Source organism: Talpa europaea, assembly GCF_964194135.1.
Source record: "Talpa europaea genome assembly, chromosome: 10".
NCBI lineage: Eukaryota > Metazoa > Chordata > Mammalia > Eulipotyphla > Talpidae > Talpa > Talpa europaea.
In genome coordinates, this window is record NC_140077.1 from 63,481,419 (window position 1) to 63,508,856 (window position 27,438).

Here is a 27,438-nt window from a genome sequence, read left to right on the forward strand (position 1 = left end):
TGGATTCTTGGGAGCTTTACTATTATGTGTCTTGCTGTATTTTTCCTTTCGTCGTGGAAGTTTGGTGTTCTTCTTGCTTCTTGTATATCAATTTTCAGCTCCTTCTTCACATTTGGGAAGTTCTCTTCAATTATCTCTTTGAATATTTTCTCTGTTCCTACATCTCTCTCCTCTCCTTCTGGTATTCCTATAACTCTTATATTTCCTTTCCTCATGGAGTCAGATAGTTCCCGAAGTCTTTCTTCGTTCTTTTTCCTTCGTACTTCTCTTTCCTTTTCTGTTTTGGTTCTTTTTATTTCTGTGTCTTCAAGATTACTTATTCGTTCTTCCATTTCATCTATTCTGCTTTCATTGCTTTTCCCAGAATTCTTTAGTTCTTCCATTAATTCTTTGATCTCCTGCATTTCTTTTACTTCCCTCTTTAGGGACTCAATTTCTTTCTTCTGACCATTGTTTTCCCTCTCTAGGGACTCAATTGCATTCTTCTGATCGTTGATTATTTTTCCCTTATCATTGTTTTCCTTTATGACTTCTGTCAGTTTTTTAATCACGGCAATTTTAAATTCTCTTTCTGGAAGGCTCAGAAATTCTTCCAAGTTATTGTCGTTGCAATCTGGGGGCTGGCTTTCTTTTTGTGGTGTGCTTTTTCTCTGGAGAGTTGCTAGGTTGCGTGTGGTTCTTCTCCTCCCTACTGTCTGTTTTCTAATTTGCCGTATGCGTTGGGACACTGTGTTGTTGGGACTTGCCGGCATCTTGGGTGGGCTTCTCTGTTCCCCTCTGGTTCTTCCAGGAGTCATCTGTCAGTTTCAAGCAGCCTTTACTGGAGAAAGGTCCCTGTTCTAAAATGCCGATGTGGGGACACACTCCCCTGTGCGCCTGGTCTGCCCCGGCGGTGGGTTCCTGCTCCCCTCTGGGCTTGGACTGCAGGCCAGAGGGGGTCTGGCGTGGGCGAACTTCCCCCGCTCACCTCTGGCTCCTGAGGAAGCCTTCTGCAGGTAGTTTTTACTGAAGAAATGTCCCTGTTCTAAAATGGTGATGTGGGACACACTCCCTGCGCTTCTGGTCTCAGGCACACTCTTCTGCGCGCCTGGTCTGCCCCGGCTGTGGGTGCTCGCTCTCCCTGTGGGCTCAGACTACTTGTTCGGAAGGGGCCCGGTGTGGGCTAACTCCCCAGCTGGCCACTAGCTCCTTCAGTAGCCTGTGCTGGGGTCAAGTCGCTAGGTGGCACCAGAGATCTCTCCTAGAGCCCTTGGGGAGCTGATTTTCCACCCCGTGGGACAGGGAGCAGAGCGGGGATGGTAGGGTACACCTCAACGGCTTTGGGGTGCTGTGTCTGCCTTGTGCCCCACCGTCGTGGGGAACCCACGCCCCTAATTTCGTGCCCCGGGTCTCAGTTCCAAAGCCCTCAGTTCCAGGACGCGGGCTGTAGCCCAGATCAGTGGCGCGGGAATGGCGCCTTTTGAATCCCGCTCCCCTGCCTGGGCGCCTTGTTCCTGCTCACTCAGGGAGGGCCTCCGCCCGGGTCTCAGTTCCAAAGCCCTCAGTTCCAGGACGCGGGCTGTAGCCCAGATCAGTGGCGCGGGAATGGCGCCTTTTGAGTCCCGCTCCCCTGCCTGGGCGCCTTGTTCCTGCTCACTCAGGGAGGGCCTCCGCCCGGGTCTCAGTTCCAAAGCCCTCAGTTCCAGGACGCGGGCTGTAGCCCAGATCAGTGGCGCGGGAATGGCGCCTTTTGAATCCCGCTCCCCTGCCTGGGCACTTTGTTCCTGCTCACTCAGGGAGGGCCTCCGCCGTCTCCCCGCAAGCCTAGGTCGCAGGCGCAGGGGCCTGGGCAGCTGCAATCCGAGCGCCGCTTTCGCGCAAGCTTACCGGGCGGGCGGCTGGGGCTGTGTGCTGGTGCTGGTCTCCTCCTGGTGGGCGGGGCTCTCTTTAATGGCGCGTGGAGCTCACCTCCGCGGTGGATCCTGCAGGGTTCGCCTCAGCTCCCGTTCACGGGGTGTGGTGGCTGAAATAGTTCCTTTCCACTCACAGTCCCGCTTGCTGCATCCGTTTTTCTTGTTGGGCGTTTTGGTTTGTTGTTTCCCTCGTCTCTGCCGGTGGGAGAGTGCCGCCTCTGTGGGCGGGGGAGGGGAGCAGGGTTCTGCGCTTCCCTCCCTTCTCGTCCTCTTTTATGGCAACTTTCTTCTTCGGGCAGTTTGCTGGAGTTGTCCGTTTATCTTCCGTGTCCCAGTTCTCACTGGGACCTGCCGCTTTTCCTCCCTATTAACTTTTTTTAATGGGAGATCTTACTCGCAGCGTCTCCTCGCCGCCATGTTGCTCCGCCCCTCCTTCTTGTTACTAGTTTTTAACAGTTTATGTCTACGGGAGTATCTTTTGCATTTATTTTGTTTGGGATTCTTTGGACCCCTTCAATCAGGATATTTGATTCCTTTTTCAGATGAGGGAGCTACTGGCTATTTCTTTAAATAAATTTTTATGCCTTTTGCCCATCTTCTGAGGGCTCTATAATACAAATATTCTTCCTCTTTAAATTGTACCAAAGAGGGCCTCCCTGGTGGCTCAAGGGGTTAAGCACCACATTATGAAGCAATCCACAGCCTCTGCAGCACGAGTTTGATCCCGGGCCGACCAGGGAGAAACACACATGGCGAGGCAGACCTCTCCTGTCTCGCCCGCTGCTCCCCTCAGTGTGCAGTGTGTTTCAGTCTGTCTGTTCTGTTTCCCACTCTGTCTCTGGTGGATCCTCTCACCACCCCCATCTCTGGCCTGTACCCCAGCTCTTGTATGCATAAATAAATAAATCTTTAAAAAAATACATGTACCAAAGAGCTCATACACAGCTTTAATATATTTTTTTTTTTAAAGGTTTTTTTTTTTTTTTGGTAAGATTTTTTTTTTTTTTTTTTTTGTAAGATTTACTTATTTATTTATACAAGAACTGGGTACAGTCAGCAGCGTGAGAGGGTGAGAGAATTCACCAGAGCCAGAGCGGGGAGCAGAGCAGGCAGAAGGACCGAAGTACACTGCTGAGGGGAGCAGTGGGCGGCAGGAGAGGTCTGCGGGACCCTCCTCCAGTGGCCAGGGAGCAGCCAGGGATCGAACTGGTGCTGCAGAGGCTGCAGGTAGCTTCACAACCCAGCGCGCAACCGCTGCGCCACTGGGGAGGCCCTTAATATATTTTTTTTCTCTTTGCTGATCTATTTGTTTTTTTTTTCCACAATCATGCACACAAGCTTGCTGATTCTATCAGCTGCTTGTGTTTGTTTGCCATCGAGGCCTTACTGCAGTTATGATGTTCTTTATACATATATTTTTAAAGATTTATTTATTTATTTATACAAGAACTGGTGCATAGGCCAGATGCGCGGGAGGGTGAGAGGATTCACCAGAGAAAGAGTAAGGAACACAACAGGCAGATTGACGTAGCACACTGCTGAGGGGAGCGGCAGGCGAGACAGGAGAGGTCTGCTGCCCCATGTGGAATTCTCGCCAGCCAACTGGGATCGAACCTGCGCTACAGTGGCTGCGGACAGCTTCACAGTGCAGCCCTCAACCACCTGCGCCACCAGGGGAGGCCCAGTTATGATGTTCTTAGAGTCTATAATTTTCATTTGAAATAGTTTCATGTTTTCTCTATCCTTGTATCCTGCTTTTTCTCTTTCACTGTTTCATATTCACAAGTATCATTATGATTGTTACCTTGAACTATTCATCAGCATATTACACAGTTCTGCTGGATACCAGATTTCCAGATCATTTATACATGCTACACTATCACTTCATTTTTAGTTTTAGGGGTTGAGATAGAGCTTTTCCTTTTGTCTTGATGGGTTGGACTTATATCACATTTATAGGTGCAGGATATAATCCCAGATCATTTACCCAGAATCCTTTGGCATCTGTTGCTTCAAAGACAAATGTTTCTGCACCTGTTGTATGACCAGAGCTCTGGTGCTGGCAGTGGGGAGGTCTAGAAAGGAGCCAAGGCTGCAGGATATTAGGTGTTTCTGCTAAAGAGTACCTACAGTTCAAACCTCTGAAGGTTCTGTTTATGTCTCAGTTGGGTGGTTGGGGATCTACAATGACCGCTCTTCCTAGGTTAATTCCTCAGTTTCTTGAATGATCTTGTGCTAGCATAAATCTACGTACTGGCATTCTATGACGAGTAGTTTGCTTTCCCCCACCAAGGATACTAATAGGAACAGAAAGATCTGAGAGCTGCTCATTCTCACTAGTGACAGGCAACTGACACAGTTCTGATTACAGGTGAATGAAGGGAGTATGTTTCTCAAGGACTATACATGCCTTCTACAGGAGACTGCCTCCCCTGTAACCTCTCTCAGTAGTTGTAGCACCAAATGGGGCTATGGTTACAACAGAGTTAAGGTTGAGGTTTGTTCTTTTCATGATTCAACTATAGAACCTCGTCCTGGGAAGCTTGACTCTGTTACCGGGGCCCCTATCTACTAAATTCTGGTTAATAGCAGCATGCACCTTACAAAGTTGTTACTCAGCTTTGACCCTGGATCAGAGGGTTGGGGTGGGTAAGGCAGCTGTTTCGCATAATACTGCCACCAGCTGTAGAGTGAAACTCTTTTGTATTGAGGCACAGGTTTGCCACATTAATCCAGTGTTTTCTCAGTAGCATGCTCTTCATTTCCCATGTATTAAGGGGACTCCTTGTTTTCATAGTTGATTTCTAGTTTGATGCCTTTATGGTCAGAGAAGATAGTTGGTATGATTGCAATATTCATGTATTTGTTGGTGTTTGTTTTGTGGCCTGTGGTCTATCCTGGAGAATGATCCATGTGCACTTGAGAAAAATGTTTTTTTTTTTTTTTTTTTTTTTTTGGATGCAGTGTCCTATAGATGTCTGTTAGGCCCATGTGGTCTAGACCTTTATTTAGGGCTATTGTATCCTTGTTTATTTTTTGTCTTTTTGACTTTTGGTTAGAGTGGTATTGAAGCTTCCTACTACATATGTATTTTCCCCAATGTCTGTTTTTAGAGATGATAATAATTGTCTGATATATTTTGGGGTTCCTGTTTGGTGAGTATATGTTAATTAGTGTTAATGTCTTCCTGGTGTATTGTCCCCTTGATCACTATATATGACCATCTATGTCTCTTGTCACCTTTTTTAGTTTGAAGTCTATTTTATCTGATATAACTATGGCTGCCCCTGCCTTCTCTGGGGGGCCATTTGCTTGCAGAATTGTTTTCCAATCCTTTACTTTAAATCTGTGTTTATCTTTAGCAGTTAGGTATGTTTCCTGGAGATAGCAGAAGGGTGGATTCTGTTTTCTATCCAGACTTCTACTCTGTGTCTTTTTATTGGTGAGTTTAATCCATTTACATTTTGGGTGATTATATATACACAGATGTCTGTACTTCCCATTTTGTTCATTGTTTCATGGTTCTATTAGGTATCTTGTTCAGTTCTCCCTGTTCATTCTTCTGTTGGTTTAGATTTTAAGGCTTCTTGTAATATTTCTTGGAGAGGGGGTTTAGTAGAAGTAAGTTTCTGAAGATTTTGTTTGTCTAAGAAGGTCCTATTTTTCCTTCACAGAGAAAGGACAAATTTGCAGGATAAAGTATTCTTGGTTGTCATTTTGTGTCTTGGAGTATTTTTTTTTTTAAATGTTATTCCATTCTCTTCTTGTTCATAGTATTTCATTCTCTTCTTGTTCATAGTATTTCTTCAGAGAAGTCTGATGTTAGCCTAATTGGTTTTCCTTTATAGGTTACCTATTTCTTCCACCTAGTCAACCTCATTTCTGTCTTGGACTCTCTGTAGCTTAACCATTATGTATCTTGCTGTAGTTTCCCTTTCATTATGGTAGTATGGTGTCCTCCTCGCTCCCTGTCTAATTTCATTTCCTTCCTTCAAGTTGGGGAAGTTCTCTTCAATTATTTCCTTGAATAGATTTTCAGTTCCCATGTCTCTCTCTTCTTCTGGGATTCTTATGACATATTTCCTTTTCTCATGATGTTGTCTGTCTAGATCTTGAAGTGTTTCTTCATTCTTTTTCCTTTGTATCTCTCTTTCCTGGTCTTTTTATATCTGTATTTTTGAGCATACTGATTCATTTTTCGATTTCATCTGTTCCATTTTCATGGCTTTTCCAGAATTTTTTAATTCCTCCATTGATCTTTTAACATCCTGCAGTTCATTTTTCTTATTTAAAGATTCATTCTCATTTTCAGTTTGTTCACTGTGTTTCTCATAGCATTCTATTGCTTTTCTGCTTTTAGTTTTTTAATTAAGGCAATTCAGATCGAGAAATTCTTCCATGTCAGTATCATTAGGTTCTGGAAGCAGATTTTCTCTCTGTGGTTTATTGTTCCCAGTATGGCTTGCTTGAACATTTACATTTTTCTTTCTTCCCATTGCTTGCTTTCAGATTAGATCTATGTGTAGGGCCACTATGCCACTTATGCTGGCAGGCATGACTTCTGGGCACTCATACTGGGGTATGGATGTATCTTCCTTGTGTCCGGACCACTTCAGTTGGGCACATGGCTACTGGATGCCTAGTGCCAATGGGCAGGGCAACTAGGTGCTTCTGATGGGCGCCAGGGCTGCCAGTGGGGTTTGAGCACAGGAGTTTTCACTCCTCTCCCACCTGGGTTCATGGCTTCTGGGCAGCTGGTCCCAAGGGGTGGAGCTCCCAGGTAGTCCTGCTTAGCATTGGGGGTCACCCCTGCTGGCAGGACTTGGGTTCAGAGGGTTTTGCTCCTCTCTCACTGAGACACAGGTTAGCTAATCTAGCATTCCTCACTGGTTCAGGCTCCAGTTATTCAAGTATGGGAGCCCCAAACTCAAGCTAACAATTACCAACTTAAACAGATCCCACACTGCCATTTTCCAAGGCTGTCCTTTGTCTCAAGCTCCCCTATTTGGGAGAATGGGGTGTTTCACTCTACAGCTCTGGATACCTGTTGCTGTCTAGCACTAGGGTGTCTGCCTTTGCAGGTGTTGCTCTACTATTGCATTGCTCTGAAGGAACTCTGCTCCCCTACTCCTGTAATTCTCTTGAGGTAGAGACTCTCTGTCCTAGAGACTATGTGTACCTCACAACCACAGCATCATCCTTGGATTCTAAAGTATCCAGGGTGCACATGAGAAGTTAAGTCAACAATGACAGAGATATTCCATATCCCCGTGCGCCCTTTCTCTCTTGTGCTGTGCTGCCCCTGTAATGCTCCAAACACAATAATATATCAGTTTTTCCTATCCTCTCTGCTCATAGGCCCTCTTTGTGCATACAGCAGTCACCGGGTTGTCCTCCAGGGATAGGCTCACTGTCTTTGTTTACATATAATTTGATTATAAGTACATGGAGGAGGCAAATCTAGTGTCTTCACTCTCTGTCATTTTCCAATGCTTGCTGCTACATGTTTTTGAGCAATGGGAAATCCTAGTTGAAGATGGAAGGTAAATGAGATCAAAACATTTATCCTAAGTTCCCTCCTTATAGGATTGCAAACAGCTGGTTACTAAAGGTCAAAAGTTCTAAAAGGCAGTCTGCTGCCGGCTGGCCTAGGGCCCTGGACCACCACTCCTATGGGGGCTCCCAACTCTGCCCGGACTGCTTATAAATTGTCCCTTTGTTAAGGCTCTTGGGATTAGCTGGTTTGATGAAGCCACCTGTGTCCTGCCAGGCCTCTGACTGGTAACCCTGCACTCACTCTCTAAACAGCAGCGAGAGTATCTTTCACACCCTTGGGCTACATAGCAACCTCCTCCCAACAATCTTAGAATGGTCCAACCTCAATTAAAATAATGGTCCATGGGGCCTCCCGGATGGCACAGCGGTTGAGCACTGGGTTGCGAAGCTCCCCGCGGCCTCTGCGGCGCCGGTTCGATCCCCGGCTGCTCCCCGGCCACCGGAGGAGGGTCCCACATGGTGCGCAGACCTCTCCTGCTGCCCGCTGCTCCCCTCAGCAGTGTGCTTCGGTCCTTCTGCCTGTTCTGCTCCCCGCTCTGCCTCTGGTGAATTCTCTCACGCTCCCGCACTTCTGACTGTACCCAGTGCATGTATAAATAAACAAACAAACAAGTAAATAAAAATACATGCCTCTTTAAAATAAAAAAAAAAAATAATGGTCCATGACTCCACCCCACCTAGCTAAACCATTGTGAGCTAGAGCTCACATTTCTTCCCCGCTCCTCTTTGTGTGGCTAGTCATGCAGGTGCAGGCTTCTGGAGGAAACCTGTCTCATTGCACACATGCTGGCTGTGCTGTCTACCTAGAAGCCTTTCCCCCATTATCTCCATGGCAGTTCCCTCAACTAATCCAGGTCTTTGCTTAGAGAGATTTTCTCTGACTTCCTCATCGACATGGCAACACCCTCCGCCCTCTACCTACACTTAGTTTTATCTTCTTAGATACATCACTAGCTACCATCAGATGTTCTAGTCTTCATCCCCACTGTGTGCATGCAAGGGTAGGGGCTTAACTGTGCACACTGCTCTACTCCCAGAACCTCACACCGGGTCTCATGCATGACAATCATTCAGTAGCCAACAGCTAAAGAATGAACCCGCAAAAGTGCACAGGAACCACAATGGAAGGGAGACACTGAAAAGCAAGGAGTTCTACCATATCATGGGATGTGGGACCATGGTATGCTAGCAGTCTTTGTTCTTTCTAAACTTAATATTATTATATTTACAATGGACGCTGCCAGCTGAGTGCTCAATCCATTCAAATCACTGAATCATCTCTCTATGGACCCCATGACCTCCTAATGCCTGGTCCTACTGCCTGGCATGGAACGTAAAGCTCGCCACCTGCCTTTGGGATACTGGCTTATGGGTACACAGCAGGGTCTCAGAGCACAAGATGACTCTGATGCCAAAGATCAGTGATTTCTCTGGAAATGACATAGAAGAAATAGCACTGCCAGGCCCTCCTGGCAGAAGGCAGCCTCTAACCAGGCATGTGAACAGGCCCCTGCTATTTACCACTAGGAAGATAAACCACAGTAAGACTTGGCCAAGACACTGTGCAACAGGTCCTTGGAGCATGTTTTGATGGTAACAGGGGGCCTGGGGTGACCTAAAGCACCACTGAGATTGAGTGGCTTCTGTTCCCATCAAAATTTCATGCATGTAGGGCTCACAAAGGGAGGTTGCTTTTGTCATTGGGATGCTTAGTGGGCAGCATTTACTCATTTGACCTGCACAGCAAACCCTATGGTGAAAGGGCTGCTCTCCTCACTTTACAGTTAAAGAGATTTGTCCACAGGACTAGATGGGGCAGCTGGCTATCTCACTGAGTCTGAGTGAAGTTTGGGGAGTGACTGGAGGGAGTGACTCAGGTTCTAGTGTGCATACCAGCAAGAGGGATGAGTGGTGGGAGAGAGACACTCTAAATCTGGATTTGGGGAAGGGCCATATCTATGATCAATGCGAACTAAATAGCCCTTTCCCCATTACAGCCTCCTTAGCAATCCTCACCTGGGATTACCTTCTGCTGACAACATGGGGGTTATTTGTTAGCTATGTCAGTGAGCTGCTCCAATCCGGAGGGGAAATTCACATGGCAAAACGTGAGCTTCATGGCATGAAGGCTCAGGTCTACCCTTGAGAGGAGGGTGAGCCCAAGTTAAATCAAGGTCAAGCCTTGACATGTGCAGGCCTGGAGCTAGAGGCAGGGCCTAGAAGTATGCTTTGAGCTAAGTCCCAGGCAGGTGGCTTCTCCTATAGAACAGAACCATCTCCTCTTCAATCCCTCCTCTCCTGAGGTTGCCAAGAATGCCTGGTTCATTGGCCTACTCCCGCTCCACTGACCAGAAGCAACCCAGTTTGACTGGCTGTTGCACTCACCCACCTGCACTCACACAAGGAAGGGACTGATGTGTCGGCCTTGCTTCTGTTACACTCCCTGTAGGGTAAGGTAAAATGTATCAGGCTTTTCTGCCCTCCCGCCATCAGGATAGATGAGGGAACCCTGTGATCCTGAATGCATGCCTGATGGCGGGCACCTGAAGTGGGTACACCTGCGCTGACTGCTTTTTAAGGGTGGCGTCACCGGGACGCCAAGAGAAGCTGAGAAGCCGAAGCCAAAGCCGAAAGAGAAGCCGAGAAGCAGCAGAATGAACGCCAGAGAGCCCAGATAGAGTGAAGACTTGCTGGGGGCTGGGAGGCCTGCCTCCATATGCCTGCCTGCCATATGCCTGGTGAACCCCAATAAAAGACCTGCAAAAAACCACTGAGGACTCTGACTTCTCCTTTACCCGGTTTGCATGGTATTAGAAAACCTGCACTGTGTCCATTCCTGCCTTTACAATTGGCGTTAAGTCGGCAAGATGATCCATGCAGATGGGTACGGAGCCCTTCGAAGACCTGGAGGGACTAAGGAGTAACAGACTTTGCCTGTGATGACGCTGGAGGCATCATGGCAGCACAGGAGAGGGACGGGGTCCAGGATCTACAGGACAAGACCATGCCTGGAGGAGGAGACGTCCAAGAGGACCAGACAACAACACCCGAAAGGACCAGCCAATGATCCCTGAGGCAGCAAGAATCGTCGGGAAGACAGGGCCACGATTCGGAGCTCGCCAGTGCTGATGTAGGGAGAGGCCAATGGACTTCGACTGGTGGACTTGGACTGAGGGACTCAGACTGATGCACTTGGACTGACAATCCCGCCAGAAGGCGGAGGACCTTGAAGGTTGATATGTTTTGGGACCCTGGGGGGGGGGGGGAGCAGTTTTGTTTGTAAACCCCAGGAGATGGGAATCTGGGGGTGGCCAGTGGGCCTTGATGGCCAAAAGCAGCCTGTGCATGCCCAGCAGCCAAGTGGAGGAGAAAAGCCAACTGAGAAGGCAAAAGCTGGTACTGATGCTAAGTTGAGAAGCCCTGAGTGGCTGTTAAGCAGCCTGAGTATGCTGAAGACCTGTGAGTCTCGTAAAATCACCTGTGGGTGATGACCTGCTCATTTTTGAGTGAGGGTGAGGAGCTGAGGAACCCGCCCTTGGGGGACGGGTGGGGAACGTGGCTTGCAGTGGAGCCCAAGCCAAATGTAGAGTTTGGATCCCCGATCCATGTGCTTGTGCAGTGGGTTGGCCTGAATGCAGGGGTCTGCGAGTCGCATGGGTGGCTATGAAAGCCGAATGTTGGAGCGACTGCAGACAGAAACCCTGAGGGTTGGCGATTACTCCCAGCAGTATAGAATCACCAATCCCAGAGTGAGTGCATCCTGGGGGTGGATGCTATGTGTGGCTTGTAGCTGAGACTACAGCCAGAGAAGACCAGGAAGCCTGACGGCTCCTGGCGTGTTACAGTAGATGCTGTGAGTGGTTCCCCTCCCTCGTATGAGCAGTGCCTTCGGCAGCAGATTTGGTGGCTCATCTGCTGGTACCAATAATTGTCTTTTGCACTAGGTTGGGGCCCTGCCTGGACTTATTTGTGTTCCATTGTATTTTGTTATTTTGTGATGTATTTCATTTACTTTTGTGGGCCATGGCTGCATTGTTTATGTTTGTTAAGGAAAATTGTGTATATATAAAGACTATATGGCAGAAAACCCTGAGGGGGTGGACTGTAGGGTAAGGTAAAATGTATCAGGCTTTTCTGCCCTACCGCCATCAGGATAGATGAGGGAACCCTGTGATCCTGAATGCATGCCTGATGGTGGGCACCGGAAGTGGGTACACCTGCGCTGACTGCTTTTTAAGGGCAGCGTCACCGGGACGCCAAGAGAAGCTGAGCAGCCGAAGCAGAAGCCGAAAGAGAAGCCGAGAAGCAGCAGAACGAATGCCAGAGAGCCCAGATAGAGTGAAGACTTGCTGGGCCAGCCTCCCAGCCCTCCAGCCAGCACCCCTGCCTGCCATATGCCTGGTGAACCCCAATAAAAGACCTGCAAAAAACCACTGAGGACTCTGACTCCTCCTTTACCTGGTCTGCATGGGATCAGAAAACCTGCACTGTGTCCATTCCTGCCTTTACACTCCCCAACTTCTTCCAAGGTCTAACACATAGAGCACTTTCAATAAACATTTACTGGCTCAATGCTGACAGTCATTTGCTGCTATGTGGCTTTAGTGAGAAGCTGGGCCTCCAACTGCCTGACCATGTGAAGTACCTATGTCAGAATGCTTATCTCCTCCACCTGGAAAATAAGGGCAGAGTAAACGATCTACTCCCTAGAGGCCCTCATCAGCCTAGCCAACCCTGGGGGCTGACTCCAGGCCCTGCCACATCTTCATCAAGGGGTTCAAAACAAACTATTGTCTCCTCTGAGCCTCAGTTCCCTGCTTGCTCCATTGGGCAGGATGCCAAGAAAAGCAACACAGAGGTGGTGCTGGCCCAGGCTGGGCTAACTTGATGTTCTACCACAGTCAGTTTCTTGTTCTCTTTCTTTTGAGATATAAAATGATCTGGGAGGAGCAGAGGGAACAAAGAATGGGAAGAACATACCCAGAGTTGAGCCCAAAGAATAATCACAAAACAAAGCAGGTATTAGGAAAGCCATTAACTTAATCAAGAAGCCCTAGAAGAAATAGGAAGTACCACCAGCATTTATAAACCTTAGACTCCAGGGAGGGGGCACATATACCTGTTATGTCTATTCCCTGGCCCCAGAAGTGGGGTAGTGGCTTCTTATGCACCACCAGCCCCAACACCATCCAGGTAGATGGTGAAAGAGAGAGATCAAAGTCTTTTGGAGATCAAAGTCTTTTCTGATTCTAGCTGTCCCAGTGGTTATGAAGTGGGGTTTCAATGTGGTTTGGATTTATATTTCCCTGAAGATTAATGGTATTGAGTATCTTTTCCCGTGCTTATTGGCCAGTTGTATATATTCTCTGGAGAAATGTCTATTCAGATCCTTTACCCATTTTAAAATTGGGTCGATTTCTAATTATTGTTAAGAGTTCTTAATAATTTCTAGATATAAGACCCTGCAGGGTAAATGATGTCAGGCTTTTCTGCCTTCCTGCCATTAGGATTGATGATGGATCCCTGTGGTCCTGAATGCATGCCTGATGGCGGGCACCTGGAGGAGGATGTGGGCATACGTAGGTGGGATACACCTGGGCTAAGACTGGGCTTATATGGGCGGCGTCACGGGGATGCCTGCAGAGTGAAACAGGGACCAGAAGGAGAACAAGCGAAAGATCAGAAGAGAATGAGAGCAGAACCAGCAGAGCAGCAGAGGCCACGAGAGAACACCAGAGAGCCCAGAAAGAGTAAAGATTTGCCAAGGGCTGGGAGGCCTGCCAGTCTCCCAGCAAACCCCTCCCCCTGCCCTTTACCCCCATCCCCTCCCGCAACCCCTGCCTACCATGTACCTGATAAAATCCCAACAAAAGCCTGGAAAAGCAACCGAGAGTTCCAGGACTCCTCCTTTATCTGTCTGCTCCAATCATAGAGAATCTGCTCTGGCCCTTCCTGCCCCTATAGACCCTTATCAGAAATTTAATTTTAGGGGCCTCCCTGGTGGCACAGGGGTTAAGTCTCAGCACTATCAAGCTATTGATAGTTACTGTGGCCTGAATTCAAACCCTGGCCAGGGCGCTAACCCACATGGTGCAGCAGACCTCTCCTGCTCCCCTCAGCAGTGTATTTCAATAGATCTGCCTGTTCTGCTTTTGGTGTCATATCTAAAAAACAGTGTTTATTCCAAGGTCATGAGGATTTACACCTATGCTTTCATCTAAGAGTTTTATAGCTGTAGCTCTGAAATTTAGATCTTTGATCCATTTTGAGTTCATTTTTTAAAAATTTATTTACTTATACAAGAACCAGGGTACAGGCCAGATGTGGAGGAGGGTGAGAGGATTCACTAGAGACAGAGTGGAGAACAGAACAGGCAGACTGACTGAAATACACTGCTGAGGGGAGTAGCGGGCAAGACAGGAGAGGTCTGCCGTGCCATGTGGGTTGCTCCGCGGCCGGCAGGGATGGAACCGGCACTGCAGAGGCTGTGGACAGCTTCACACCGCTGTGCTCAACCGCCTGCACTGCCAGGGAGGCCCTTGAGTTCATTTTTGTACAGGGTGTGAGTCAAGTGAAATGAAGGTCAATTTGCTCACAAATCCTTAGGCCAAAGGGAAAAAATCTAACTTCTCTTTTAAGGGTAATTTTCACAGATGCAGTATTGCTTAATGCTTATCTACAAATGACACAATCTGAACATGTGTAGAAGTAACTAACCTTGAGCTGGACCCTAACCTGGCCAGAACAAAGAGACCCCTAGTTGAACCAAAAGAAATGGGGTGGGTATAGGGTGGTAGCTACTTGGTCTGCATTCAGAAGTGACGGGGTCCACCAACAGAATACTAAGAATTCAGTTACCTGAAGAAGCATCTCAATACTTTATATCTAACCAATAAAACTTTATTGAATCTCAAGGATCCTTCATTCCTAATTTTTTTCTTTCTACTCTGCTTGCCCTGCCTGCTTTAAGACAGGGAGGAAACATTGAGGTTTTCCTCTGATTTCCTTGTGAGTTAATCTCACAATTAAGGGCTTTCTTTTCTCAAAAGTCAGTGTCATAGTGTCGGTTTAAGTTCACTGGGCAGCAAATCCATTGCCAGGTAACAAAGAAGCTCAACCTTATACTTTTGCATGTGGCTATACAGTTATCCCAGTGTCATCTCTTGAAAAGATTTTTCCCTTAGCGAAGTATGTTGTCACCTCTGTTAAGAAATAATTGATCAGAGATGGGATCAACATGGCAGTGGGGAAACACTGCAAGTAAGACCGCCCATTAAAAAAAAAGTGAATAGGGAGGAGAAGAGGCAGGTCCCTGCGAGAACTGGGACACGGAAGATAAACGGCGACTCTGGCAAACTGCCCAAAGAAGAAAGTTGCCATAAAAGAGGACTAGAATGGAGGAAAGCTCAGAACCCTGCTACCCTCCCGCTCCCACAAAGTTGGCACTCTCTGACCAACAGAAAAGAGGAAAAAAAACTACAACAACAAAAAAGCTAAAACAACCAAGAAAAACCGCATCAAGCAGGGCTGTGGAAAGGAACTATTTCAGGCACCTCACCCTGTGAACTGGAATTGTGGAGAACCCTGCAGGAATCCCTGTGGAGGTGAGCAGCTCCAGGTCCATTAGAGGAGAACAAAGACCCCCATACCTACAAAGAGCCCAAGGCCAGTCGGTAAGATCATGCGGAAAAGTGGCGCACTCGAAAATCATACACGGATCATGGATCCAGCTGCCCAGGTCCCTGCACCTGCGACCTAGGCTTGCGGGGAGATGCGCAGGAGCCCTCATTGAGGTGAATGTCCCTCACTGAGTAATCAGAAACCAGGCACCCAGACTTGGGAGCGGGGTGCAAAAGGCGCCATTTCTGCGGACACTGAACTGGGCTACAGCCCAGGTCCTGGATCTGAGGGCTTTGGAACTGAGACCCGGGGCACAAAATTCGGGGCGTGGGATCCCCACAACAGTGGGGCACAGGGCAGACACAGAACCCCCAACCATTGAGGCGCTCGACGCCATTTCCACTCTGTTCCCCCGGAACCAAGGAAAAAAAACAGTTCTGGAAGGACACTAGTAAAGGCCTCTGGCACCACCTAGCAACCAGCAAAAAAATCACCAAAATCCTGATCAGTGGAAACCGGGACTCCCAAAAAACACCCTCAGGCTCTGAGAGAGGGTGGGCCATGCAAATGATGTAAGAAGGGAAATAAGGCGTGGAGCAAGACCCCATTCTGGAACTGAGAGCCAGGCACAGGATCCGGGGTGTGGGACGCACCATAGCAGCAGGCACTGCACTGGGCAACAGCCAGCATTTTGGATCTGATAGCCCCAGAACTGAGGCCTAGAGTGAAGAATTCAGGGCGTGGGATCCATACAGCTGCGGGCACAGCACCAGGTGAACACAGGGCAGACACAGCACCTAGGTTGAATAAGGGCCCTGTGTTGAGGTGCTCCCCTCCACCCCCACTCCATTACTCAGAGAACCACTGGGAAAAAGCACAGGTCAGCAAGTACAGGTCTCTGGCGCCACCTCATGACCAGAACAAAATCACCAACTAGCTGATTCCCTCTTGGAACTGAGTAAATACAGAGAGAGGGAACTGTAAGGGACAGTGCCCAGCAACACAGCATCAACACCCTGGGGGAGTTGTAGCCTACCAGTGCTGGTCTCAGTCTGGTAAACAGTTTCCCACACCCCTAAAGCAGCACTCCAAAAAAATGCCCGCCAACACCAGTGGCACAACATCCCAGCGCATAGAACTAATTAGAAAGCAAACAATAGGGAGAAGGAAAATATAAATAACCAAGCAAGCCGCAGGAGGACACACCACAAAAAGAAATACAGTCACCAGAGCTCAATAATGACATGGAAGAACTTCTCGGCCTATCAGATAAAGTAACAATCATCCTGATTAAAAAGCAAAAAGAAAATGAAAAGGAAAAAAATGATTTGAGATAAATAATCACTGAACTGAAGAATGAAATTGAGACCTTAAGAAAGAAAAGAAAAGAAACACAGGAGATTAAAAGATTACTAGAGGAGATAAAGAAGTCTGGGAAAAGCAATGAAAACAGAATCTATGAAATGGAAGAACGAATCAGTACTACAGAAGATACAGAAATAAAAAGAGCCGAAAGAGAAAAGGAGAGAGAAGTGCAAACGAAGCAGTCTGAGGAGACTCTTAAGACAACTATCAGACTCCATGAAGAGAGGAAATGTAAGAGTTATAGGCATCCAGAAGGTGAGGAGTGAGACAAAGGAACTGAGAAATTATTCAAAGAGATAATTGAGGAAAACTTCCCAAGCATGAAAAAGGAGACGAATATAGACATATAAGAAGTGAGAAGAATTCCCAGTTACCACAATGAAAAGAAAACTACAGCAAGACACTTAATAATAAACCTTGCAAGAGTCCAAAACAAGGAAAAAATAATGAAACTGGGCAAGGGGGAAGAAACAGATAACTTATAGGGAAAACCAATCAAGTTAACTTCAGACTTTTCTGAAGAAACATTACTGGCAAACTTCAAGACAGCAAATGCCAACCAGGAATACTTTACCCTGCAAAGCTCTCCTTCCTCCATGAAGAAAAAATATGGACCTTCTCAGACAAAGAGAAATTCATTACAACTAAACCCCCACTCCAAAAAAATTCTACAAGAAGTCCTAAAGCCAAAACCAACAGAGGAATGAACAAGAAGAGCAGATAAAGCAAGGAATAAAATCACAAAAAAGACAAACAAAATGGCAAACACAGATGGCAACATATCAATATTAACTCTAAATGTAAATGGGTTAAACTCATCAATAAAAAGATATTGAGTAGCAGGCTGGATTAGAAAACAAAATCCAAACTTCCACTGTCTCCAGGAAACACATTTAACCAGAAAAGATAAACACAGATTGAAAGTAAAAGGTTGGAAAACAATCCTACAAGCAAATGGACCAAAAAAGAAGGCAGAGGGCCTCCCTGGTGGCGCAGCGGTTGAGCGCTGGGTTGCGAAGCTGCCCGCAGCCTCTGCAGCACCGGTTCGATCCCTGGCTGCTCCCCGGCCACCAGAGGAGGGTCCCACATGGCGCGCAGACCTCTCCTGCCGCCCGCTGCTCCCCTCAGCAGTGTCCTTTGGTCCTTCTGCCTGCTCTGCTCCCCGCACTGGCTCTGGTGAATTCTCTCACCCTCCTGCGCTTCTGACTGTACACAGTGCTTGTATAAAATAAATAAATAAATCTTTAAAAAAAAAAAAAAAAAAAAAGAAGGCAGAAACAGCCATACTTATATCAGATGAAATAGACTTCAAAATAAAAAAAGTAAAAAGAGACACAGACGGACATTACATTATGATCAAGGGAACAATACATCAGGAAGATATAACACTCATCAATATATACTCACCAAATGAAGGGGCACCAAAATAGATTAGACAATTATTATCAGCTCTGAAAACAGACATTAAAGAAAATACATATATAGTGGGAGACTTCAACACCCCACTCTCACCAATGGACACATCAAAGTGACAAAAAATAAACAAAGACACTAGAGCCCTAAATAAAGACATAGAACTCATGGACTTAACAGACATCTATAGGACACTGCACCCAAAAAAATCCAAGTACACATTTTTCTCAAGTGCACATGAATCATTCTCCAGAATCAATCACATACCGGGCCGCAAGACAAACATCAACAAATACATGAAGATCAAGATCATTCCAACTATCTTCTCCAATCATAAAGGCATCAAGCTAGAAATAAATCATGAAAAGAAAACAAGGAACCCTCTCACTTCATGGAGATTGAAATCCACACTACTGGAAGACCACTGGACTAATGAGGAGATCAAAGAGGAAATTAAAAAATACTTTGAGTTGAACAACAAGGTGGACACCACTTTCCACAATGTATGGGAAGCAGCAAAAGCAGTAGTAAGAGGAAAATATATAGCAATACAGGCTCACATCAACAAACAAGAAAGAATTCAAAGAAACAACCGAATCTCACATCTCAAGGAACTAGAAAAAGAACAACAAAAAACCCTAAAGTCAGTAGAAGAAAGGAAATAACAAAAATCAACGCAGAAATTAAAGAATTAAAAATTAAAAAAACAATCCAAAAGATCAATGAAACCAAAAGTTGGTTCTTTGAAAAAATAAACAAAATAGACAAACCTCTAGCCAGGCTCACAAAGAAAAAAAGGGAGAAAACACATATAAACAGGATTATAAATGAAAGAGGAGAAATCACAAAAGACTCAGTAGAAATCAAAAGAATTATCAGAGATTACTATGAACACTTATATGCAAACAAATTCAACAATCTAGAAGAGATGGGACAAATTCCTACAACAATATAATCATCCAAAGCTGGTCAAAGAAGAAATAGAATAACTAAACAGGCCAATTACAAGCAGAGAAATTGAGGCAGTAATCAAAGCACTCCCCCCCAAAAAAAGCCCAGGCCCAGATGTCTTCACAAATGAATTCTACCAAATATTCAGCACTGAATTAGTGCCTATCTTACACAAACTCTTACAAAAATTTGAAAAAGAAGGAATACTACCAAATATGTTCTACGAAGCCAACATTACACTAATACCAAAACCAAACAGAGACAACACAAAAAAAGAAAATCACAGGCCAATCTCCCTAATGAACACTGATGCAAAAATCCTCAATAAAATTTTAGCTATCAGAATCCAACAATGTATCCATAAGATAATTCACCACGACCAAGTAGGATTTATTCCAGGGACACAAGGATGGTTCAACATCCAAAAATTAATCAATGTTATCCAACACATCAACAAAAAGAAATATAGAAACCATATGATAATATCAATAAATACTGAGAAAGCATTCAACAAAGTACAACACCCATTTATGATAAAGGCCCTGAAATTCTCAGGATTCAAGGAACATACCTCAACATCATAAAGGCCATATATGATAAGCCCACAGCCAATATCATTCTCAATGGTGAAAAGCTGAAAGCATTCCCATTAAGATCTGGAACAAGACAAGGATGTCCACTTTCACCACTGCTTTTCAACATAGTACTGGAAGTCCTAGCCAGAGCAATGAGACAAGAGAAAGACATACAAGGAATCCAAATAGGCAAGGAAGAAGTCAAACTATCACTATTCATAGACGATATGATAATATACATAGAGAACCCCAAAAACTCCACAGAAAAATTAATTAATCAATCAGTTTAGTAAAGTGGCAGGATATAAAATCAACCCACAAAAAGCAGTAGCTTTCCTATACACAAGCAATCAATTTGAAGAAGAAGAAATCAAGAAAACCATTCCTTTTATTATTGAAACAAAAAAAATCAAATACCTGGGAATAAACCTAACAAAAGAAGTAAAGGACCTATACAAAGAAAACTATAAAACACTGTTAAAAGAAATAGAAGGAGACACAAAGAAATGGAAAGACATCCCCTGCTCATGGATTGGAAGAATAAACATTATTAAAATGGCCATCCTACCAAAAGCAATCTACAGATTCAATGCTATTCCAATCAAAATTTCAATGACATTCTTCAAAGAAATAGAATAAATATTGATGAAATTCATATGGAGCCATCAAAAACCCTGAATAGGCAAAACTCTCCTGGGGGGGGGGAAAAAAAAAAAAGAAGGGAATGGAGGCATCACATTCACAGACTTCAAACTGTACTACAAAGCCATAATAATCAAAACTGCATGGTATTGGAACAAGGACACACAGACCAATGGAACCGAATAGAAAATCTAGAAATAAACCCACAGATTCACAGATTTATGGTCAAATAATCTTTGACAAAGGAGCAAAGAATATGCACTGGAGCAAAGAAAGTTTGTTCAATAAATGGTGCTGGGAAAACTGGGTCGCTACATGCAAAAGAATGAAACTTGACTACTACCTCACCCCATGCACAAAAACCACTCAAAATGGATTAAAGAACTAGACATAAGACCTGAAACCATAAAATATATAGAAGGAAATATAGGCGAAACACTACATGACATGCACCTCAAAGTCATCTTTACAGACACATCACCCAAAGCAGTGATAGTGAAGGCAAAGATAAACAGCTGGGACTACATCAAATTAAAGAGCTTCTGCACAGCAAAAGAGACAATAGCCAAAACAAAAAGAAACCCCACGGACTGGGAGGAAATTTTTGCACACAACACTAATGATAAAGGACTATCACAAAAATCTACAAAGAGCTCAACAAAAACAAAGAAAATAATCCAGTCAAAAAATGGGCAGAAGAGCTAAAAAGAAACTTCTCCAAAGAGGAAAGGCAAATGGCCAACAGGTATATGAAAAAATGTTCAACATCACTTGTAATCAGGGAAATGCAAATCAAAACTACAATAAGATACTATCTCACACCAGTGAGAATGGCACATATTAAAAAAACTAGCAACAACAAATGTTGGTGAGGATGTGGAGAAAAAGGAACTCTCCTGCACTGCTGGTGGGAGTGCAAAATGGTCCAACCACTATGGAAAGTTGTATGAAGATTCCTCAACCTACTAAAGATAGAGCTTCCATATGATCCAGCAACTCCACTCTTAGGTATTTACCCAAAGGACACAGAACATTAATTCAAAAGGGCACCTGCACCCCTGTTTATAGCAGCACTATTTACAATAGCTGTTTTGGAAACAACCCAAATGCTCAAAAATAGATGACTGGATCAAGAAGATGTGGTATATGTACACAATGGAATATTACTCAGCAATCAAAAAAATAAACTCATGCAATTTGCAGCAACATGGATGGTGCTGGAAGGGATCATGCTCAGCGAATTAAGCCAGAAAGAAAAAGAAAAATACAGGATGGGCTCACTCATAGCAGGAATCTAGAAAATCTAATTAAGGGACCAGGAAAAAGATTAACTATAATAAAGAAAAAATCAAAATCAACAAGAAACTATAAACCAGAGACACATTATGGTGGGAGGGTGGTGAGAAGAGGGATTAGGGTCAAAATAAGGGGGGTGCAATTGTGTGGGGAATATAAAAAAAAATCTTAAAAAAAAAAAGAAATAATGGATCATGGATGTATTTACTTCTGGACTTCCAAATCTATTCCACTGATCTATGTATTTATCCTTAGGCCATTACCATATTTATTTTCATTTTTAATTGTGGTACAAAACGCATAACATTTACTATCCTTACCATTTTTAAGTGTACAGTTCAGTAGTGTTCAAGTATATTCAGTGTTGTGTAAAAGATCTCTAGAACTTTTCCATCTTACAAAACTGAAGTTCTATACCCATTAAACAACTACTTATTTACCACTGCCCTCAGTCTCCCTCAACCACCATTCTACTTTCTTTGTCTATGATTTTGAGTACTTTATAAACCTCATATATGTAAAATCATACAGCTTTTGTCTTTTGGCGACAGGCTTATTTTTAGCATAATATCCTCAAGGTTCATCCACTTTGCAGCGTTATCAGAATTTCCTTCTGTTTGAAGAGCTAGTAATATTCCACACTATTTTGATTACTGTAGATTTGCAGTAAATTTTGAAACTGGGAAATGTGGGTCCTCCATGTTTATTAATTTGCAAGACTACCTGGCTCCAGGGATGGTTTTATTTTATCCTAAACCCTTCAAAGGAGGAGGTGAGTGGAAGTTAAGTCCCCCAACTGAGTGGAAGTTAAGTCAGGGCAGGAGCACCATTGCCTTGGCCTTCTTTCTGGATCCTAGCAATGAAGGCTAGAATCCTCATGATAAAAGATGACTCAACTACCTTGTGGTCTCTCCTGTGGGCTGTCCAGATGGGCTCAAGGAACTTGGTTTTAATGAGCACAAACTAATACTGCAGGGCTCAAAATCCTGGTGAAGACCGTGATCTCAGAGATTATAACTGATTCAGTAGCTAGACTGAGGGTTCTTGTGGCTTTTGGCCTAAGTGATCTTCCTGAACCCACATGCAGAGAGCACTAGGGAATCCTGTTTGCTCAGGTACCTCTGGCTCTCCGTGCAGGTGAGTAGATAGCCTATCTTGGAGGTGTCCGGGGACAGCCTGTCTGCAGCAAAGCCAACCCTGGGCAGTAGGGCAGCGTCAGGACCCCTAAGGGTCCTATAGGGGTAGAAAAAGTCCTCAGATGGCCGGGCAGAGGGCCTAGGAGCCATGGGAGATACTGACACAAGAATGTGGGCCCTGGATCCTGGTTAGAGTCCTGACTGGAGGCTAAGAGGGGAGAGGAGGATTGTTGGCTAAGGGCTGGTGAATGAAACTGCCAGAGACTGTGGCCACAATAATTCTTTGGGAGCATCATGAGAGAAGAGCCTGAAGCTCTAAAAGTTCCAATGCAAAGGAAGGATCTGAACCAGGTTAGGCACACAGTTAGGCACACATTTCCTCTGCTTCTCCCCACAATCCTGCTGCCAGTAACTAAGCAAATAGCAACCTGTGGCCTGATGGTAGTTCCTTCACAGGCCTGAAGGGCTTTAATGGAGCACGGCTTTACCTGAGGATGCTTGTGAAAAGTCCCAAGAGATCTAGAACTGAACAGTCACTGAAGACATGGACAACTGATGTTCTGGCCAGCCACTGAGTCATGATGCAGCAACAGAAAACATCTCTATCAAGCCTACAGATTTTATGAAGACATGTGCTACTTTTAAATAAATACAGCAAGAAATGTTTGTTACCAAACACTTGTGCTTGGAAAGTGGTAGATGTTTGTCAGTTAATGGTTCTACATTAGTCATCGAGAGCACTAGTAGTATCTCCTATCTGTGGAAAGCTGAGACCCAGGGCCCAGGTTCTGCCCAATTTCAGAGAGTAACATGCCTCAGACAGGGTCAGCCTTAAATCAGGGTCTCAATGGAGAGATGTTTTAACAATGTGCCATTGAAAGAGCTCTAAATGAAGCAAATGTTGGAGCCAGTGGAGGTGTCTGGAGTGCAGTCAAGGTCTAGGGTGACTGGGGGCCTGGAAAGCACCTGGCATCCATACACACCTGGAATTTATATACACAACTGTTATGTAAGAATGAGGATCTCTCTTTGGAATTAAAATAAGCATTCTATTTCAGCAAACTAAGGTACCCATCTTGGGAAAGCAGCTAACAAAAGAACGGGCAGAAACAAAGTGTGATGGCTGGGAGGGCTGAGAGGAGGTATTGTCTGGTGAACACCAATGTTCACAGTGTAGACAGTCAAGGCACCCCACAGAGTGACCAAAATGACCTGGGGGACATTCACAGAAAGCAAAATGGTAAATTGTGAGTGTTGTCTGTCGGGAGGGAGGTGGTGGGGCGGAATGGCGTACCTGGAACAATGCTGGTCTGTCATTCACCCCTGCAGACCCTGACCCAGATTCCCTGAGTAAAGTGCACTGGATCTGAAGTACCTGAAGCCTCAAAGTGCTAGTCAAAGGTGTGTATGAACAAGAACTGGGGAGAAATACACATACAAAACAGATTTTGTTTTAGGACAGCAGAACTGTGGACATCCTCTCTTCAGTTTTCTTTGACATATTGTTTTCTACTTTAAAAAACTCACCTAGCCCAGGAAGAAGAGGCTGTGAACAGCAGTCTCTGCTGGCATCGTGTGGAGCCCTTTATGTGTATCAGATTAAAGCCACTGACTAGGAGGTAAGGGCTGGATGCTAGGGGCTCTGTGAGGCCTATACTGCAGTTCAACTCTCTTCCCACTTAACCTTGCATCTTCCCTCTCCTCTTCCACAGGGGCTGATCCCTAACAGGAATCTTGTACCCCAAATTCTGTCTCAGCATCCACTTCTGGATGCTCCAACAGTGTGGAGAAGGTTTGGAACCAACACAGGAGGCTTGGTGTCCTGGCCAGAGCTGACACAGTTGGCAGGGCTGCATAGTTGCTTGGGGGAACAAATAAAAAGGGGGACATCCAAGGTGGGGTTGGCCCAGATGATGGTTGTTAGTGCCTCAACCACTTGAAACAACAGTGAGCATTCCTGTACTGGGTTCTGCTCATCCCACAAGAGGGAAGAAGGAAATTCTCAGAGCAGCGCTGGAGCATGGCTGGGCATGGGGAGGGGGTGGTAAGGTAAGCAGTGGGGAATCAGTCATAGTGTACCTATAGACTGCCACAAAGGGAGGGGAGTTTTATTAAAACCCAAGTCTGCTTGAGTTCAGAAGGCCTAGAACAACAGAGGTAAGGTCAGGCAGTGAGTGGGCTGCGGATGAGAGACACTAGCCAGAGCAGTGGACAATAGCAGCTTAGAAAGCCAGATTTCCTAAAGCAGAGCCCTAGCCAAAATCCCCTCACCACCCAAACCTGCTGACACCCCAGCTCTGTCTGCTATGCTCTGAGAAAATCAACCAAGTTATGTGAGCATGCCGGGCAGGCACTGCTGCAACAGGGCACATACCTATACCTTATCCCCAAACAGAATTTTGTCAAATAACTTCCTGGCAGTGCCAAGCCAAGGCCTGTCTCTCTGGGCAATTGCCCTTCCTAGTTTTTCAAACATCCTACAGAGAAGCCATCAAAGGGGCCAAGAGGGGCCTCTGGGAGGAGGAGGTTTCTGAGTTCAGACTTTACTGAGTAGGGGAGCTAGACAAATGCAGAGACCACATCTAGACTTGAAAAGCTAACCCTGTGTGCCCCTGCTGTCCGGGTCCTTAATACTTCTCATCTACACCTTGGGGACTTGTCCAGGGCCCCATGTGCCCAAGCTCTCTGTCTCCTCCAGTCCGCCACCCTTCCACCCATGGCCATCCTGAGGTCTGAGCAAAATGGGCACGTTCTTGGAGCCACAGTGGCAACCCCACCCCTGTGTGAGCTCCATTATGTTCTCTGTAGTATTTGCCACAATGGGACTTGCATTATTTGCTCATTTACATGTTTTTTAATCTGTCTGCCTCTCCACTATAGCTCTGTGAAGGCAGGCACCATAAGTAAGCACTTCTCCCCCAAAGCCTCCAGGGTGAGCGAGGAAGGAAAGAATGCAATACATGCCACATTCCCTCCACAGATGCTAAATGTCAACAGAGGAGATCTGGCTGGGAAGCCCCTGGGAGCCCTTAAACCTGGGGCACAGCTGTTAAGAATGGCTACATCATTTGCTTTCTAAAAAAGAGCTGTAGGAGGCCTCCAGCACCCAGCCCCCATGTAGCAGAGGCTGTGAAGATGGTTTTGGCAGCAGTTCTGGAGAGGCAGGGTGATGGCAAGACTCAGCCAGAAGGGATGGAGCCTGGGGCAAAGAGGATGGGTAGCTCTGGGGTATCTGGAGGATGAGTGTGCTGGGTGATGGTGAGGATAACAGGTCAATGACAGGCTCCTGTATAGAAGCCCGACAGCAGGTCGCTAGAGTGGTCCTCCCAGGTAGGAGCTGATGAGGCTGACGGCTCCCATCTTTCACCTACAGCCAGTACCTCAGTCTATGGTCCTATTGCAGGAGCAGCCACACATCCACTCCTACCTCAAGTCCTTGCTGTGACCTGCAGCCCTTGCCATTTCTCACCTGGAAAGCTGGACCATTCTTTGGACTGTGCCTCCCTTCTACATTTCTCTTCTCCCATCCCTCCCATGCACTGCTGTCCACCACCTTTAATCACTCTAATCTGTCTTTGTTCTGCCTCACTACCTCAAAGACATGTGCAGCTCCTGGGAAGATCAAACCCCTCTTCCCAGGCCACGTAGCCCAGAGTTCACTCACCCGATGAGTCTTGCTATAGGTGTAGAGGAAAGCCAGTCGGTAGAGGCTCTTGTAGTGCTGGGGAAAGCGGCTGAGGCACAGGCGGAAGGAGGCAATGCACTGCTCAGTGAGGAACTGGCGTTGTTCCTCCGCACCAGCTGGCAGTCCCTGGGGGAAGGTGGTTGGTTCTCCTGGGGGGTCCCCTCTCTTCTTCCCATCCCACAGGGCAAGTGCAGAAGCTGGGAGCTTGACAGGGACACAGGCAGAGACTGGGGGGTCGGCAGCAGGCTTCTGGCTGCCTTGATCTGAGGCCCGGATGCCTTCCATGCTCTCCAAGGACTCCTCAGTTTTTCCTACAGTTCAGAAGAAAAAGAAAGTCACTTTTTAGTTCTGCCCCATCAGTGATCCACCACTGGTGAAGCACCTTGGTGAGATGACTGGCATAGCTGAGTCATCTTTGCTGGAGGGATACTAGACCCAGCTGACCCAGCAGTGGGTGGGTGGGGCCCAGTGCTGGGTTTGCTCCTGCTCACTGAGGCTCCTGTGGCCTCCCCAGTCTCCTCCTGTGAAACAGGATGTTCCTTCCAGTTGGCACTGAGTAGAGGGGCCCTGAGACTGCACAGAACAGGGTTACAAGCTGGGTTCTAAATGCCCCTCTCTCTGATGGCACAGGGCTGTCTGGCACCCAGGCTCGTGCAGATGCACAGGGAAGCAGCCCACAGAGGGCAGGTGTGGCTGCCACTACCATGGAATAGAACAGCCTGGAAAGTGTGAACAAGGGCTGCAGCTGCTCCATCACTCAGCACCTCATCTTACAGATCACCTGGCCTCCTTCTCAAGGGCTGTTGCTACTGCATGTGAACCAAAAGCTCACACATGGGCCCCCACCCTAACATGATTTCAGCACCTAAACATAGGTCTGCTCCACCAGGGATGACAAAGAGAGCAGCTCAGGAGAACTTAGGCTGGGAGGCTGGTGCTGCAGAAGATAATGTGGCCTGGGAAGGAGGGGGTGGAAGGAAGGAAGTAGGGAAAGTGGCAAGGGCAAGGTGACCCTTTGGGCATCTAGAAATATGACATAGCCTGCCTGGAGGAGGTCAGAAAAGCAGCCTGGCACCAACTCTGAAGCCTGTATGCCACTGTGGCCTGAGTTCTTTATTGCTCTTTCCTACTGCAGCAGCAACTAGAAAGTGGGTCTGCTTGGGCATGGCCCTAAGTTCTCTTCACGTCAAGGCCAAGCAAAACCATGTAGCTATCTGCACATCAAGCTTGCTTACCATCACTGTTCTTGCTCAGGAGAGAAGCTGAGCAGTCATTCCGAGTGTCTCATTCAAGTGCCAAAATAAAGC

At 46.1% G+C, this 27,438-nt stretch overlaps 1 protein-coding gene across 1 annotated transcript in view; it reads right to left on the reverse strand.

Moving 5' to 3' along the window:
• The window catches only part of CABIN1 (calcineurin binding protein 1), a gene marked incomplete at its 5' end in the record, with an annotated part of 178,576 nt that overhangs the window by 60,894 nt on the left and 90,244 nt on the right, over positions 1 to 27,438 (reverse strand). Inside the window, one exon of the mRNA XM_084244486.1 lies at positions 26,111 to 26,442. Within this exon, the coding sequence (XP_084100612.1) occupies positions 26,111 to 26,442 (332 nt within the window). The remainder of the gene's footprint in view (positions 1 to 26,110; positions 26,443 to 27,438) is intronic.